The sequence below is a fragment of the Bos javanicus genome, chromosome 8 (assembly GCF_032452875.1).
Source record: "Bos javanicus breed banteng chromosome 8, ARS-OSU_banteng_1.0, whole genome shotgun sequence".
NCBI lineage: Eukaryota > Metazoa > Chordata > Mammalia > Artiodactyla > Bovidae > Bos > Bos javanicus.
Window position 1 is genome coordinate 6,018,579 of NC_083875.1, and position 18,485 is coordinate 6,037,063.

General features: G+C 45.5%; 1 protein-coding gene and 1 non-coding gene across 2 annotated transcripts in view; both read left to right on the plus strand.

Annotated features, from left to right (window-relative positions):
• LOC133252389 (polypeptide N-acetylgalactosaminyltransferase-like 6) overlaps positions 1-18,485 on the plus strand; it is a 247,159-nt gene that overhangs the window by 214,248 nt on the left and 14,426 nt on the right. The window contains exons 6-7 of the mRNA XM_061424934.1: positions 1,283-1,399; positions 11,595-11,744. Of these exons, the coding sequence (XP_061280918.1) occupies positions 1,283-1,399; positions 11,595-11,744 (267 nt within the window). The remainder of the gene's footprint in view (positions 1-1,282; positions 1,400-11,594; positions 11,745-18,485) is intronic.
• On the plus strand, positions 16,554-16,626 carry TRNAG-CCC (transfer RNA glycine (anticodon CCC)). The gene has a single exon. It is a non-coding gene; the product is annotated as a tRNA-Gly (tRNA).

Sequence of the window (18,485 nt, forward strand, 5' to 3'; positions counted from 1 at the left end):
TTGCTCCCACATTGCAGGCAGATTCTCTACCAGCTGAGCTACCAGGAAAGTCCATTCAGTTCTTTACTACAATATTTGCAAAGAATGATTAAGTCATTTTTTTTCTCATGCTATAACTTTTCAAAGTCCCTCTACATGATGTAGAGCAGCGGTCCCCAAACTCTTTGGCACCAGTTTCGTGGAAGATGGTTTTTACACAGACCGGTGGGGAGGTGGTTGGGGATGATTCAAACACAGTGCATGTATCGTGCGCTTTATTTCTATTATCTACATCAGCTCCACCTCAGATCATCAGGAACTAGACCCTGGAGGTTGGGGACCCCTGGGGTAGAGAATCTTCATCCAGTCAAGGAGTGCACCAATAGTCACTGTCTTTCCCATTTTCCTAATACTCTCTTGTTGTCGCTCTTCAGTCACTAAGTTGTGTCCGACTCTGTGACCCCATGGACCGCAGCACTCCAAGCTTCCCTGTCCTTCGCTATCTCCCAGAGCTTGCTCAAACTCATATCCATTGAGTTGGTGATGCCATCCAACCATCTTATTCCTCTGTCACCCCTTCTCCCCCTGCCTTCAATCTTTCCCAGCATCAGGGTCTTTTCCAATAGGTCAGTTCTTCATATCAGGTGACCAAAGAACTGGAGCTTCAGCTTTAGCATCAGTCCTTCCAATGAATATTCAGGGTTGATTTCCTTTAGGATTGACTAGTTTGATCTCCTTGCTATCTAAGGGACTCTCAAGAGTCTTCTCCAGCACCACAGTTCAAAAGCATCAATTTTTTTGGTGCTCAGCCTTTTTTTGGTCCAACTCTCACTGGATGGCACATCCATCCCAGGCCACCAGGGGGCGTCAGGTGAACCCCTACACAGTGACCTCCTCCTCACACCTTCTACCCGCGACACTTGCCTCATTCTGGAGCTCTCTCCTAGCTAACCTAGCTAACGTGGCGATAGGAGACAATGCTTTGAAGCAGGAAGATGACCAGTTATGAGCTAAAGAACCACCTGAAAGGAAAAATCTCCCATCTTACAGAAGTCATGAGCTCTGTGTCCTTGTTTCTAGACTGCAGTTTCACCCAGAGTCTCACTGCGGTTTGCAGTCCAATCTTCTCATGTTCTTTGACATGTAGACTGGCCCATGTGATATTTAATTCTCCAGTTTCTCTCCATATGAATTTAAGGCACCATCCAATCATCGTGGAATTAAAAAAAAAAAAAAATCCCTGCTGAATCTCCACCAGGATTGTCAGGAACAGCTGCATCCTCATCCTTCCTTCTCTCCACAGCTTCGAAACGTGGCAGCAAACCTCTGTGTGGACAGCAAGCACGGAGCCACGGGGACCGAGCTAAGGCTGGACGTGTGTGTCAAGGACGGTTCTGAGAGGACCTGGTCTCATGAGCAGGTGCGTCCTGGGACTGGGGTGGGGGGCTGGTACAGGCAGGGGACAGTGTGGGAATAAGTCTCTACAGGGGCCTGGGAGGTCACCACCTAGCTCTGCAGTCAAGGGAACCCCTTCTTGGCTTCCACGTCCTCTCAGGACAGTCATGGTCATCCATTGAGATCAGGTATTCAAATGGGCTTTAAAGAAAGGATGCTGGCATTTCACGGCGGTGCAGTCATTAAGACTCCATGCTCCCACTGCTGCCAGTACAGGTGCAATCTCTGGTCGAGGAACGAAGATCCCGCGTGCCACATGGTTTCAAAAAAAAGAAAAGAATAGAAAGGATGGTAAAGAGATGTTGATGGTGACCCTAGTCTTCTCTTTCCTTTCCCAGGACGATAGCTTTCAAACCATGAAAAGTTTGTAGGGTGTTTATACAACTCTCCCGAGCAGATTCCATGGTTTTATGGAAGGACTCTTGGTGATTCTGTCCGTTTTTGTGACTTTCTCTAATCTTATCTCCCCCTCTGGCTGCTTGAACAGCTTACTTTACATACACCTGTCACTGTAGCAGCAATCTGTGATCTTACACACAAAGGATAACTCAGAGGCAGGAACACCCCAGCGTGGACCACATGGGATGCTTTAAGACTTGCTGTTGTTTAGTCACTCAGTTGTGTCCGACCCAACCCCGTGGACTGTAGCCCACCAGGCTCCTCTGTCCACGGGCGTCTCCAGGCAAGAATACTGGAGTTGGTTGCCATTTCTCCTCCAGGGGATCTCCCTGACCCAAGGGTCACACCTGAATCTCCTGCACGGGCAGGCAGATTCCTTACCACTGAGCCACCAAGCAAGCAGGGAAGCCCTACTTTAAGACTATTTACTGCTTGTGCTTGAAAACAACATTCCAGAGCAACTCAGTTTATTAAGTGAGGTGTGGTTCCTGACCACCTCTGAAATGTGACAGTCCTGGTAAGGGGCTTCCCTCACCCCGAGTCACCTGTAAAACAGGAAAGACAGGGGAAGAATTGTGCCTGCCCCTTTTTATTGTTTTTAAATTATAAAATCTTTCAAACAGGAAACTATAAGAAATTAAACCGCACACCCTCATGTACTCATCACACAGACTAAAGGAGTATGTCTGGTAACTAACTAATGCTAAGTTAGTAGAAGCCCCCACCTCGCCCAGCCTGGGATCTCCAAGAGTTATTGGGTGTGATGAGGCTGGACATGTCATCCTTCCCCTCTCCCCACTGTGCACCCTCTCCTGCCCCGCCCCAGTGCAGAGCAGCCGATCTAGGAAAACAGTTGCTCTAAGCCAAGTCCAGAGCACAGCCCAGAATCAAGTCCATCAACGCCTAAACCAGGGACTGTGCTGAGGGGAGCTTCCCCGGGGGGCTCGGTGGTGAAGAATCCAATGCATGAAACTCCAGAGACCCAGGTTCCATCCTTGGGTGGGGAAGGTTGTCCGGGGAAGGGAATGGCAACCCACTCCGGTATCCCTGCCTGGAGAATCCACAGACAGAGGAGCCTGGCGGGCTACCGTCCGAGGGGTCGCAATGGGTCAGACACGACTGAGCACACACGCTCGCAAATACACCCTGCGTCTACGGACAGTGTCAGGTGGGTTTTAAGGAAGGCCCTGCAGCTTGAGGTTCACTGGCAGCTGTGGACCATCAGCAGAAGCTGACTTGCCTTCTTTATGCTCTGCGTGTGTTAGTGCTCAGTCGTGTCCGACTCTTTGCGACCCCGTGGACTGTAGCCCTCCAGGCTCCACTGTCCATCGAATTTTTCAGGCAACAATGCCAGAGTGGGTAGCCATCCCCTTCTCCAGGGGATCTGTATCCTCTGTGACCAGGGCAGGGGACAGTGTCCACCCGTTTCCTCCATGAAGCAATTCTGATTGCAGCCTGGGAGCAAGAGAGAAGGCTTCACGGCCACTTGGTAAGGCTGGCGTCTAGAGGAGAAAGGACATTTTCAAAAAGGAAAAGGAGGGTGCCAGAAGGAAATGCCCCCTGTCTCTGTTGAGTTCAGTTCCTCTCTACTGTGTCTGTTCAGCCTGACCAGGAGACACGCCTGTCCAGCTGGTTGTGAAGGACGCAGACATACCTGAATGACCGGATCAGGTTTAACATCTCCATCCCAGGGAATGTGCTAGAGTGAAATATGCTCTGGGCTGCAACTTTATCTGATGGGTGAAAATAAATATAAATAAAGCCAGCTATACTGCATACTCAGTCCTCCCTTGTCCTTTAGTCACTAAGTCATGTCTGACCCTTTTGCAACCCCATAGACTGTAGCCCACCAGGCTCCTCTGTCCATGGGATTTCCTAGGCAAGAATACTAGGGTAGGTTTCCGTTTCCTTCTCCAGGGGATCATCCCTACCCTGGGATGGAACCCCCGTCTCCTGCATTGGCAGGTGGATTCTTTACTGCTGAGCCACGAGGGCCAGGCCAAACTGCAAAAACCTGTGGCATGTAACTCAAGAAGTAGTCACCAGAGGGCAGCACTAGATAAGCAGACAGCTATCTAAGAGGAACAAAGACCACTTAACACAGCTCTTTCTCTTTCTTTTTTTAAAATTTTAATTGGAGGCTAATTACTTTACAATATTGTGCTGGGTTTTGGGATACATGGACATGAATCAGCCATGGGTGTACATGTGTCCCCCATCCTGAACCCCCCTCCCACCTCCCTCCCCATCCCATCCCTCAGGGTTGTCCCAGCTCTTTAAAAAGATTTCCATTCCCCATAGTCTCCGAAAACAAGGCGATCAAACAAGGTTGACAGGAGGTGAAAGTCAATCTTATTTGAAACACGTATCACTGTATATTGACGTGGAGGTTCAAACATCACAAACTGCCTCTTTTCCAGTAATTAACTCTTCATTTTATACGATTTATACTCAATATATATTTATTACTCAATGAAGGAAGATCCCCTGGAGAAGGGAATGGCAACCCACTCCAGTATTCTTGCCTGGAGCATCCCGTGGACAGAGGAGCCTGAAGGGCTACAGTTCATGCGGTCACCAAGAGTCAGACATGACTTAGCGACAACCAAGGCTTTGTGCTTTTGAGTAATACAATACAGACTCGGGCAACATTGTGCACACCACGTTAACATCAGAACCAAGAAGTCTAACTTATATATCATTATGAATCTGTTTTAAAGTCTCACTTCAAAGAAGAAAGTGGAGAAACTAACATCAATGTACTTCAAGAATGAGGACTTTGAGGCTGAAAACAACTCAGGAGGTACTGTGCAGGGAACCTGAATAAAATCTGAATATTTCTTGTCAGTGAGGAGCAGCCCAAAGCTTTCCAAACCATCAGGTACCTGCATGATGTGTGCCTGTTTCTGCTTTGACACGACTGCACAGGATTGCAGGTCTCAGAAATGAGACCAGTCAGTGGCTGATTGGTTCCGTGTGACAATTAGGATAAGTTATGTGGCAGGAGAGAGCGTTTCAAAGACCCTGGAGAGGGCTTTCCTGGTGGTCTAGTGGTTAAGAATCCACCTGCCAATGCCAGACATGTGGGTTCAATCCCTGGTCTGGGAAGATCCCCTGGAGAAGGAAATGGCAACCCACTTCAGTGTTCTTGCCTGGGGAATCCCATGGACAGAGAAGCCTGGCAGGCTACAGTCCGTGGGATCAAAAATGAATGGGACAGGACTTAGCGACTAAACAACAACCAGAGGAAAGGAAACGGTAAGAAAGTAAAAAGAAATCGCTGTCTATGGAAGCACACACAAGCCTGGACTCTTGAAGCATGGCAGCGGCCAGCCCACCCACTTCTGCAGGCCAGCTGGGTACTGAAAGGCAAGGCAAGGACCACAGCGCCCTTCAGCTCTGCCTTCTACAGGTATAGAATCAGGAAAGCGACAAAGTGGGAAATGGATAAACCAGTCACAGCCACTGGTACCCGCACTGCTTACGGTACCAAGATTTGTGAAGTTTAAATAACATAAAATTTAATCCATGACAAGTTTATAGGCCAGGACACTGTTATTCTAATAATAGGTAACTGAGCTGAGAATCATTGAAATTGAAAGCTCAAAAAATTAATTATTGGTGATATTGCTGTATTAATAATTAGACACAAACAAAACAAATTTATTTGAGAAACCGAAAAGACTAATTATAATTAGTTCCTCTTGACAGTTATTCCAGTGCACTTTCTGTTATATAATGAGTTCAAGTTTTTATTTATGCAATAGAAATTTTATTGGACATGAATTAAATGTCATGAATTGTTCTGGGTGCTGGAAACACAAAGATGAAGATATGGCTCCTGCCATCTGGGGTCTCACTGACCAGTAAAGGTTACAGAAACATAAACGGACAAGCATGATGAAATAAGGTGGGGGTGGGAGGGAAGGAGGGGTTCAGAGAGATGGCTTCTTAGGTGAGCTGGCTGGTGAATGTGGGCCTTGCAGCCAGAGGGCCTCTCATGAACAAAGCCATAGACGAGAAAATACATACAACCTGATTAGTGCAAGGAACTACAGTTTTTTACATTGAGGTCTAACGGACATACAGTAAGATTTGTTTCAGTTATACAACATGTTGGCTCACCATTTGTATCTATTATGAAATGATAACCCCAATAAGTTTAGTTAATATTCATCACCAAACATAGTTTGTTGTTGTTGTTCTTCAGTTGCTCAGTTGTCTCCAAGTCTTTACAACCCCACGGATTGCAGCACACCAGGCTCCCCTGTCCATCACTGTCTCCCAGAGTTTGCCCAGACTCATGTTCACTGAGTCAGTGATGCCATCCAACCATCTCATCCTCTGTCATCCCCCTCTCTGCCTGCCCTCAATCTTTCCCAGCATCAGGGTCTTTTCCATCAGGTGGCCAAAGTTTTCGAGCTTCAGCTTCAGCATCAGTCCTTCCAATGAAAATTCAGGTTTCCTTTCAGATTGAATGGTTTAATCTCCTTGCTATACAAGGGACCAAACATAAAGTGAAGTGAAGTCGCTCAGTCGTGTCCGACTCTGCAACCCCATGGACTGTAGCCTACTACGCTCCTCTGTCCATGGGATTTTCCAGCCAAGAGTACTGGACCAGGTTGCCATTTCCTTCTCCAGAGGATCTTCCTGACCTCTGGAAGTAAACATAGTTACTGAATTTCTTCCTTGTGATGAGAACTTTTAAGATTTACTCTCTTAGCAACTTATAAATATTTTACTATTGCTAGAACATAAACTAAAGGGGAAGGGATGCAGTTGGAAAACATGGTAAAGGTCAGAAGGTGGAAAGTTCTTTATGTTTTAAAGAGTTTGAACTCCATCCTCTAAGGGTTATGTGAAAATATGATGAGCTTTCAGGTTAAGAGCCAACATGGTCATGTGGGTATTTCAAAACTCTAATTCAAAAAAATACACTCGCCCCAATGTTCATAGCAGCATTTTTTATAATAGACAAGACACGGAAGCAAGCTAAAGGTCCACTGGCAGACGAATGGATAAAGAAGTGGTACATATATACAATGGAATATTATTCAGCCATAAAAAGGAATGAAATAATGCCGTTTATACCAACATGGATGGACCTAGAGATCATACTAAGTGAAGTAAGACAGAGAAAGACAAATATCACATGATGTCACTTATATGTGGAATCTGAAAAAACTGATACAAATATACTCATGAACAAGATAGCAATGCAAAAGTAGGGAGTCAAGAGACGCCTGGATTAACAGGCAGATTTGGCCTTGGAGTACAGAATGAAGCAGGGCAAAGACTAATAGAGTTTTGCCAAGAGAACGCACTGGTCATAGCAAACACCCTCTTCCAACAACACAAGACTCTACACATGGACAACACCAGATGGTTAATACCGAAATCAGAATGATTATATTCTTTGCAGTCAAAGATGGAGAAGCTCTATACAGTCAGCAAAAACAAGACCAGGAGCTGACTGGCTCAGATCATGAACCCCTTATTGCAAAATTCAGACTTAAGTTGAAGAAAGTAGGGAAAACCGCTAGACCATTCAGGTATGACCTTACAATTATATATCAAATCCCTTACGATTATACAGTGGAAGTGACAAATAGATTCAAGGGATTAGATCTGGTAGACAGAGTGCCTGAAGAAGTATGGATGGAGGTTTGTGACTTTGTGCAGGAGGCAGGGATCAAGACCATCCCCCAATACCAGAAATGCAAAAAGGCAAAATGGTTGTCTGAGGAGGCCTGACAAATAGTTGAGAAAACAAGAGAAGCTAAAGGCAAAGGAGAAAAGGGTTCCAGAGTTCCAAAAAATAGCAAAGAGAGATAAGAAAGCCTTCCTCAGAGATCAATGCAAAGAAATAGAGGAAAACAACAGAATGGGAAAGACTAGAAATCTCTTCAAGAAAATCAGAGATACCAAGGGAACATTTCATGCAAAGATGGGCACAATAAAGGAAAGAAATGGTATGGACCCAACAGAAGCAGAAGATATTAAGAAAGGTGGCAAGAATACACAGAAGAACTATACAAAAAAGATCTTCATGATCCAGATAATCACGATGGTGTGATCACCAGCCTAGAGCCAGACATCCTGGAATGCAAACTCAAGTGGGTCGTAGGAAGTATCACTAAAAATGAAGCTAGTGGAGGTGATGGAATTCCAGTTGAGCTATTTCAAATCCTGAAAGATGATGCTGTGAAAGTGCTGCACTCAATATGCCAGCAAATTTGGAAAACTCAGCAGTGGCCCCAGGACCAGAAAAGGTCAGTTTTCATTCCAATCCCAAAGAAAGGCAATGCCAAAGAATGCTCAAACTACCACACAACTGTACTCATCTCACACGCTAGTAAAGTAATGCTCAAAATTCTCCAAGCCAGGCTTCAGCAATACCTGAACCGTGAACTTCCAGATGTTCAAGCTGGATTTAGAAAAGACAGAGGAACCAGAGATCAAATTGCCAACATTCTCTGGATTATCAAAAAAGCAAAAGAGTTCCAGAAAAATATCTACTTCTGCTTTATTGACTATGCCAAAGCCTTTGACTATGTGGGAAACAACAAACTCTGGAAAATTCTTAAAAAGATGGGAATACCAGATCACCTGACCTGCCTCTTGAGAAACCTGTATGCAGGTCAGGAAGCAACAGTTAGAACTGGACATGGAACAACAGACTGGTTCCAAATAGAGAAAGGAGTACATCAAGGCTGTATATTGTCACCCTGCTTATTTAACTTATATGCAGAGTACATCATGAGAAATGCTGGGCTGGAAGAATTACAAGCTGGAATCAAGATTGCTGGGAGAAATATCAATGACCTCAGATATGCAGATGATACCACCCTTATGGCAGAAAGTGAAGAACTAAAGAACCTATTGATGCAAGAGAAAGAGGAGAGTGAAAAAGGTGGCTTAAAACTCAGCATTCACAAAGCTAAGATCAAGGCATCTGGTCCCATCACTTCATGGCAAATAGATGGGGAAACAATGGAAACAATGACAGATTTTATTTTGGGGGAGCTCCAAAATCACTGCAGATGGTAACTGCAGCCATGAAATTAAAAGATGTTTGCTCCTTGGAAGAAAATTTATGCCCAACCTAGATAGCATATTAAAAAGCAGAGACATTACTTTGCCAACAAATGTCCATCTAGTCAAAGTTATGGTTTTTCCAGTAGTCATGTATGGATGTGAGAGTTGGACTATATAGAAAGCTGAGTGCAGAAGAATTGATGTTTTTGAACTGTGGTGTTGGAGAAGACTCTTGAGAGTCCCTTGGACTGGAAGGAGATCCAACCAGTCTATCCTAAAGGAGATCAGTCCTGGATGTTCATTGGAAGGACTGATGCTGAAGCTGAAACTCCAATACTTTGGCCACCTGATGCAAAGAACTGACTCATTTGAAAAGACCCTGATGCTGGGAAAGATTGAAGGCAGGAGGAGAAGGGGACGACAGAAGATGAGATAGTTGGATGACATCACCAACTCAATGAACATGAGTTTGAGTAAACTCCGGGAGTTGCGATGGACAGGGAAGCCTGGCGTGCTGCGGTTCATGAGGTCACAAAGAGTCAGACACGACTGAACAACTGCAATGACTGACTGACAAGATGGTAATAGACTCACAGACAAAAAGAAAACTTATAGTTAAATGTGGGGGAAGGTATAAATTAGGAGTTTGGGATTAACATATAAACAGTACTATAAATTAAAATAGATAACCAACAAGGAAATAAGTTCAATATTTTTAATAACCTATAATGGAAAAGAATCTGAAAAAGAATAGATGTACCTGTAACACTGGATCATTGTGCTGGACACCTGCCATTTCCCCACCAGGTAACTGTTTTTGTGTGCCATCCCTGGAGTTTTGCCAGATTCTCTGCATTTTCTCGCCCAGGTAGGACCCCAAAACTGGGATAATCTCAGAGCCTGGTCTCAGCCAAGTGTACTTACTGTCTGCACGGAATTCAGCACTGTGCTTGTTTTTACATCCACAGGGCCTTCTGACAGCTCTCCGTTTTGGACTCACAGCTTGGCCTCACAGTGAGGCCCATACAAGTCCTGTCATAAAAATGACACAAACTCACTGAGATGTTACAACTGGAAGAAGCCCAAGGGCTGATCTAGTCCATGTTCCTACTTACTTAAGGATTTCTCCCACTGAACCCTTCAAATGGTTGTTCAGCTCAAACTCAAGAAAATACCCTTTCCTGATAGAAACAGAAATTGTACTTTTCAATCTACACGTTGTAAAATCAAATTTTAGTCAATTTAGTCTGTATGGTCAAAGCTATGGTTTTTCTGGTAGTCATGTACAGATGTGAGAGTTGGACCATAAAAAAGGCCGAACACTGAAGAACTGATGTTTTCAAACTGTGGTGTTGGAGAAAACTCTTGAGAGTCCCTTGGACAGCAAGGAGATCAAACCAGTCAATCCTAAAGGAAATCAACCCTGAATATTCATTGGAACGACTGATGCTGAAGCTGAAGCTCTAATACTCTGGCCACCTGATATGAAGAGCCAACTCACTGGAAAAGACCCTGATGCTGGGAAAGACCAAGGGTAGGAGGAGAAGGGGATGACAGAGGATGAGACTGTTTGATGGCATCACCAACTCAAAGGATATGAGTTTGAGGAAACTCCAGGAGATAGTGGAGGACAGAGGAACTTGGAGTGCAAAAGTCCATGGGGTCACAGAGTCAGACACAATTAAATGCAATTAAAAATCTATTAAATGCAAAGAGGATAAATGTTCCATGAAACTTCTATTCAGCTGGGGGTTGGGGATGAGGGGAGCGGTCCGTGTGTGAGTAAACTGTATCTCTTACTGGGAGTCACAGTCCCAAACTTCTGACACTGCCCGGCAGGATTACTCTTATCAACCCCAGGAAATCAATTTGCTTATCAGTTACTACATCAAACTTAGCTTTCATTTAAATCAAAATTGTCAACTTGCTAGCATCCATCCAGCGCAATCCTACTCCTAGTCTTTTTTCAGTTAATCTGCTCAGTTAGGCTCAATGTGTAGCATTTGGGGCTTTTCAGGTGGCCCTAGTGATAACCTTCTTGCCAGTGCAGGAGACATAAGAGGCGCAGGTTTGATCCCTGTGTTGGGAAGATCCCCTGGAGGATGAAATGGCAACCCACTCTAGTATTCTTACCTGGAGAATCCCATGGACAGAGAAGCTGTGGACTAAAGTCCATGGACTGCAAAGAGCTGGATACGACTAAAGCGACATAGCACGCACGAACGTGGAACATTTAATCCACTAATTTTTTACCTAAATGAGAAATGTAAAAGGATGTCCCTGGTGGTCCAGTGGTTAGGACTCCATGACCCCAATGCAGGGGACCCGGGTTCAATCCCTGGTCAGGGAACTAGATCCTGCATGCAGCAACTAAGAATTAACGTGCTATAACTAAGACCTGGTGCAAACAAAAAACAATTTAAACAGAAAAGAATGATAAAGAGCATCATTAAATACCTTCTCCCCTCCTTCTGTCCCTCTGTGTCTCTCTCTCTAACTGGAAACTTGTTTTTTTGGCCAGCCTGGGCCAACGGTGCTCCCTGTGCAGCCACAGAGCGCAAGGATCCTGGCTTGCTCAACACCTCTGTCACCCCCACACCAAGCTATTTTCCTGTAAAACAGGAGCCAGGAGTTCTTCACTGCTGACAGACACACTTCTCCCTGCTCGCGAATCTCTCCGAGTTGCGCTTACCGTTGCTTTTCTGCTATTGTCGCTCTATCAGCTCTTCACCTTCGGCTGGAGAGAGGATATCCGGCCAGGCGAGCCCCTGCACACTCGGAAGTTCTGCTTCGATGCCGTGTCCCACAGCAGCCCTGTCACTCTGTACGACTGTCACGGCATGAAGGGGAACCAGCTCTGGGGCCATAGGAAGGTAAGGGCCGGCGTCCTGTGGGCAGGGCATCCTCCGCTACTCGGCTTGGGGTTCTCTAACGCAAAGATTTGTTTTGTTTAACACATTGCTTTCATTTAAATTGCCACATGAGAAGGAAATGGCACCCCACTCCAGTACTCTTGCCTGGAAAATCCCATGGATGGAGGATCCTGGTAGGCTACAGTTCATGGGGTCACAAAGAGTCGGACACGACTGAGCGACTTCACTTATGTTGGTAAAGAACCTACCTGCCAACGCAGGAGACGTAAGAGACACAGGTTGGATCCTTAGGTCGGGAAGATTCCCCTGGAGGAGGGCATGGCAAGCCACTCCAGTATTCTTGCCTGGAGAATCCCATGGACAGAGGAGCATGGTGGGCTACAGTCTGCAGGGTCACAAAGAGACATGACTGAGAGACTAAACAGCAAGTTTATGCAGGACACTTAATAAGTTCAAGGTGTAAAACGTAATAATTTGATATATGCATGAATTGAGAAAGAATCGGCACAAGTATAGTTAACAAATCCATCGCTGAGCAGTTACAGTCTCATGTGTGTGTGATGAGAACATTTAAGATTTACTCTCTTGAGACTTCCCTGGTGGCCCAGGGGTTAAGACCCCGCTTTGCAATGAAGGGGACCCTTCGATGAAGTTTCAATCCCTGGTCGGGGAACTAAGATCCCACATGTGGCAGGGCCAGTAAGCTTGCGTGCTACAGCTAAGACCAGATGCAGGCAAAAAAAAGCAAATAAGTAAAACCACATTATATGTTAAAAAAAAAAAATCCAGTCTCTTAGCAACTTTCAAGTATATGATACAGAATTATTCACTGTGGTCTCCATGCTGAACATAACATGCCCAGAAACGTACCCATCTCAGAACTGGACCACCCTCCCCTACCCTTCTCCGCAGCTGTCAGTTTCTCTTTATGGGGCCACCACTAGAAGAGGAGGGGCTCGTGTAACTAGGCTCCCTTGTGTCTCCCACCACAGCAGGCGCCCAGGGTGAGCCCCGTTTGTGGTTATTATCACCACCAGGGGGAGCCCTGCGACAAGAACAGTGACTTGCTGAAGCGCCTTCAATGAAAACACTCAAATTATCACCCACATTCCAAAGACATCTGAAAAGAGAAGCTGCTTTCCCTCCTCTTCAGCCCCTACGTCTAGTTGGTCACTAAGACACGTGACCCCACCCTGCCTGCCATTTCTGTGGCTGCAGACCCTGATTTCAGACCTGCCCATCTCAGCCCTGGATGAGTGGAACAACTGCCCAAAGGGCCACCCTGCCCCCCTTTCCCCCGACCCACCTTCCATCTTGAAGTCAGAGGGGTACCCACAAACTCTGGTCACTACATTCCTCTGGTTTATACAGCATCTGGTTTCCCACTGAGAAGATAAAGTGCCTTCTCCCAAATTCTCATCCTGACGCTTCACAATCTGGTCAACGTCCCGGTTGCTTGTCAAGCTAAGACATCCTAATTCATCCTAAAACTGTAATGTGATTTTTTTTTTAATTTTGCTGCATCAGGCCTTAGTTGCTACAAACTCTAAGTTGTGGCATGTGGGATCTAGTTCCCCGACCAGAGATCCAACCCAAGCCTCCTGCATTGGGAGCTTGCAGTCTTAGCCACCGGCCCACCAGGGAAGTCCCTGTAATCTTGAAGAAGCTATTTCACGTGTAATTTTCAATTTCCACATCAATATAATACAGACAACAATTTGGTGAGATAAACCGTGGAAACTTTCCAGCACGATTTCTGACCATATATGATCAGATTTCCACCCAAGTGGGTAACAAGTATAAATTTTACATGGAAAATGGTGGTGAGTCCTGATATACAGCAATCTATGCCATGAAATGGACCTTTCCTGGTGGTTCAGTGGTAAAGAATCTGCCTGCCAATGCGGGAGACACGGGTTCGATCCCCTGGAGAAGGGAATGACAACCACTCCAGTATTCTTGCCTGGAGAATTTCATGGACAGAGGAGCCTGGTGAGCTACAGTCCATGAGTCATGAGTCTCAAAGAGTCAGACACGACTGAGTGACTAAATAACAATGACAACAATGCTAAGAAATATTAACTCCTGTTATCCTTGCAGAGTAAAAGTGACCTCCCATGTCCTTTTCTTGCAAGGAAACGTTTTTATGGGACTATAACACATATCTTCATTGGGGTTTCCCCAGATGTAGACCCTGAAGTGAGGATTTGAATGCCAGTAGTTTATTTGGGAGATGTCCCCAAAAATCATGGCAGGGAAGTGAAACATGAAACATGAAAGGGAGGAGAGCCAGTACAGGGTATGTGATGAAGATAGTACCACTGCGGGCATGTGTGCCTACTAAGTCGCTCAGTCATGTCTGACTCTTTGCGACCCCGTACTATAGCCCATCGGGCTCCTCTGTGCATGATCGGGCTCCTCTGTCCATGGGAATTCTCCAGCCAAGAGTACTAGTGTGGGTGGCTGTTTCCTACTCTAGGGGATCTTCCTGATCCAGGTATCGAACCCACATCTCTCTCGTCTCCTGCATTGGCAGGTGGGTTCCTTACCACTTGCGCCACCTGTAGGGGGGAGCTCAAGTCCCCAACCCCAGAGTCAAGGGGGAGGGGATATTCACACACCAGCACAGCTGGTCTTGGCCTAGGGCTACTCCTGGTTGGGGGTGTGGTGTCCATTCCTGACACCTCTGTGCGGGCTGCTGCTCTTGCAGGCAGAGCCGTTCTAGAGCCCAGAGAACAGCCTAACAGAGAGAGAGAGACAGTGGCCAGCTTCAGAGGTCAGGTCAGCAGGCACACAAGTCCTGGGGCCTGAAGAGCTGTGGGCAAACGCTGTGAGAACCCTGCCCTACCCATCCATCCTTGCCAACAACACACAGCACGTCAGTTTCTTTTTCTTTTCCTTTCTCAGTTCTGTGGTTATAGAGTGAGATCACACACAGGTCTGTTAGCCTTTTGGGATAGCTTCTTTGAGAAGAACCCGTTCAAATCTGTTGACCATGTTTTAACATGGGTTGTCTGGATTTTTTTGTTGTTGTTAACAGATTTGGAAGCTTTTTTGGTGTATCTAGGTATAGTGCTTTGTTGGATATTTGTAAATATCTGACTCCAGTCAGTATCTAGCCTTTTCTCCCTCCTTGGTGAAGAGCTGTTCTTTATGATTAGTATCTTCTGTGTCCTGTTTAGGAAATCTTTGCCCACACCAAACACATGAAGCCAGTATTCTAAGGCATCTTTGGCAGCTTTGTGGTTTAATCTTCCGCATTGTGGTACATATTCCTGAATAGTTTTTGTGTACAGTGTAAGAGGGGGGTGATTATTTGTTTCATATTTATATTCAATTATCAATCATAATTTACTAAAAAAAAAAATTTCCTACTGCAAGAAAGTGGCGCCTTTGTCATAAGTCAAGGGACCTTATATACCTGGTCTATTTATGAATCCTCATGTTTTTAACCCTCTGACCAGTAAGTCTTAGCCATACAGAAAGTAAACTGATAGAAACTAACAATCTAATAAGAACCAAAACCCCACTAACCTGTTAGTGGTGAAATGTTTCAGCTTCCCTTTGGAAACTGGGGGCATCCCTAGTGGCTCAAACAGGAAAGAATCTGCCTGCAATTAAGGAGACCTGAGTTCAATCCCTGGGTCGGGAACATCCCCTGGAGGAGGGCATAGCAACCAACTTCAGTGATCTTGTCTGGAGAATCCCATGGGTGGAGGAGTCTGACGGGCTATAGTCCATAGGGTTGCAAAGAGTCAGACGAGAGTCAGCACGCACATAAAAAAATTCAATCAAGATATTAAAGAAAGTAAAATTACCTGAAAAAAAAAAAAAAGGCTAATAAGACAACATTGTGAAGGTAGCTGTTCTTAACCAGGTGTTTAAATTTCACGCAAAACCATTCAAATCCCAGCAGGTTTATTTGTGGACACTGATGAGCAGAGTCTGAAATTTACATGGAGATGAAACGGTCAAGAATAGCCAAGAAAACACTGAAGAAGAACAAGAACAAGTATCAAACGTTATAAGAAATGCACTTATTAGTGTAGTCTGTTGTTGGCCTAAGGACAGACGATGATCTAGAAGGGGAGGCCTAAAAGGTTCTGATGGGGCAGCCGAGAATCACTTTTCTTGTTCCAGCTTTCAGCTACTTTCCTTATACTACTCCTCTCTCCTGCTTCCGCTGGAATTGCCCCTGCGTGTATTCCTATCCCATTCTGTTCCTTTCTTTGTACTTAGTGCATGTGTGATTCACAGCTAGTCTCCCCTTAGTTAACCACTTGAGGGCAGGAACTTTTTCTCCGATTCCTGTATAGCCTGCCTAATACCTACCACATGTGTGCAGGCTAAGTCATTTCAGTTGCGTCCAGCTCTTCGACACTATGGACTGTAGCCCGTCAGGTTCCTCTGTCCATGGGATTTTCCAGGCAGGAATACTGGAGTGGGTTGCTATGCCCACCTCCAGGGGATCTTCCCAACCCAGGGTTCGAACCCACATCTCTTACGTCTCCTGCATTGGCAGACAGATTCTTTACCACTAGTGCCACCTGGGAAGCCCCACCTACTACACAGACATTCCTAAATAAGCATTTGTTGAATGGACTCAGTTATTGATCTGACCCTGTCCTTATGAACCCCAAGCTGCACTGGATACAATGTAACACATCTCTTGGTCTCAGAACCACTACCAGGCCTCCCCAAAGTATGACAGTGAAAAGTGTGCATCACGTTTCTGAGTTGCTCTCTGGAGGCCTTCGTACAGTTTAACTTCCACAAGAAAGGGCTTAAAAATAACATCAACAGGGGACTTCCCTGGTGGTCCAATGGCTACGACTCTGCACTCCCAATGCAGAGGGCCTAAGTTCAATTCCTAGTCAGGGAATGAGATCCCACGTGCAGCAACTAAGATTCTGCATACTGCAACTAAGACTCCATTGTTCAGTCACTAAGTCCTGTCTGACTCTTTGTGACCCCATGGACTACAGCACGCCAGGCCTCCCTGTCCTTCACTATCTCCCAAAGTTTGCCCAAGTCCCAGTCCATTCAGTTGGTGATGCCATCCAACCAGTGATGCTAAGACCTGGTGCGGCCAAATAAATAAATAAAATTAAATATTTTAAAAAATATCATCAAATTAGAAAATACAGATTAAAAGGTACACGTCAGGCTAAACTGATAACATTGAAACAGTCACATTACTTTAGAAAGTGAGTGGGTGGAATTCTTGGCATATGTCTGCATCTGACTATTTATGGGACCCTATGATACAAGCCAGGGCTTTGGCCGCTCAGCCCATAAACTCCTTCTGGCCCACAAAGACGCCAGATGGACGGCCACACGTTGTTATTTTTAAATTATTCCGGTTATGTATTGATTTAGAGCCCAAAATGAGGAAATGAACAGTTTAATTAAAAGGCATGGAATTTGACTCTGGTTCTGATAAACGAAGCCCCACTACAGAGTTCTGGACTTGTGGTCACATTTAGACAGTCAGCCTACCCCCAGTCGGCCCAGTTATTTCTGGATAGTCCCAAGTATTACAAAGCTCCAAGGCCTTCGGGGTGCATGCGTGCTCAGTCCCTCAGTTGTGTCTGACTCCTCGTGACCCCGTGGACTATAATCTGCCAGGCTTCTCTGTCAGTGGAATTTTTCATACTGAAAAAAATGGCAAGTAGGTTGCCATTTCCTTCTCCAGGGGATCTTCCTGATCCAGGGATCAAACCCACATCTCCAGTGGCTCCTGAATTGCTGGTAGATTCCTTATTGCTGAGCCACCTATGAAGCTTTTGGTACCACAGAGATTAAATTTAATCCATTTTGGTCAAGACAGATTTCAAATACTTAAACAAAGCTTGTCTGACCTTTACTCCTGACTTCCAATTAAATGGCCCAATTTCCTGCCACTGTTCTTGAGATGACTTCACTGGGCTCACCTCAGCCTCCTGGACACTGATTCTTAACACACTCCAGATGGTCCTAGAGGTTGGCATGATGCCCAGAATGGAACACAGTATCCTAGGCATGTTTAACCAAGGACGAGAATGAGTTTCTAGCACCCTTTTGTTGGGAATTTTTTAAAAAATCATTTATTTCTTTATTCGGCTGCCCCAGGTTACTTAGTTGTGGCATTCAGGATCTTTTAGCCGTGGCACGTGAACTCTTAGTTGCAGCATATGGGATCTAGTTCCCTGACCAGGGATTGAACCCCAGGCCCCCGGCATTGGGAGCTCGGAGTCTTAGCCACTGGACTACCAGGGAAGTCCTGTCTAGCGCCTTTTTGTCATGAGAAATGTCTGTTAAATTAGCTCGAGCTGATTGGTTTTCGGCCTTCACTTCACATACTTAGCTTCTTAATGAGTTTTCAGTATTTAAAAGACCACGTTTGCTTTGCTACACAGACATGTCACTTCAGTCTTACACCTGTGTGGAGCTCCTTTCATTCCTGTGTAAGCCATCCACTGGTTTCTGTTAAATTCTCCCTCGCCAGATTTACCCCTGCCTGGACTTTGGTCCAAGTTATTAACAAGTGAACTAGTTTTACTCCAGCCATGAATTAGAGCAGATCAGTGGGCATGCAGGCCCTCATCCAAGGCCCTGATCCCAGTGAACAAGGCCCAGAACTGAGCCTCCCATCACATAATGGAGCTGACGCTGATCCACAGGCAGTAGTCATTCAACCAGATACAAGCTCAACTAACAGCGAATCACCTTCTAGCCCACATTTCTCCAGCTGACCCACAG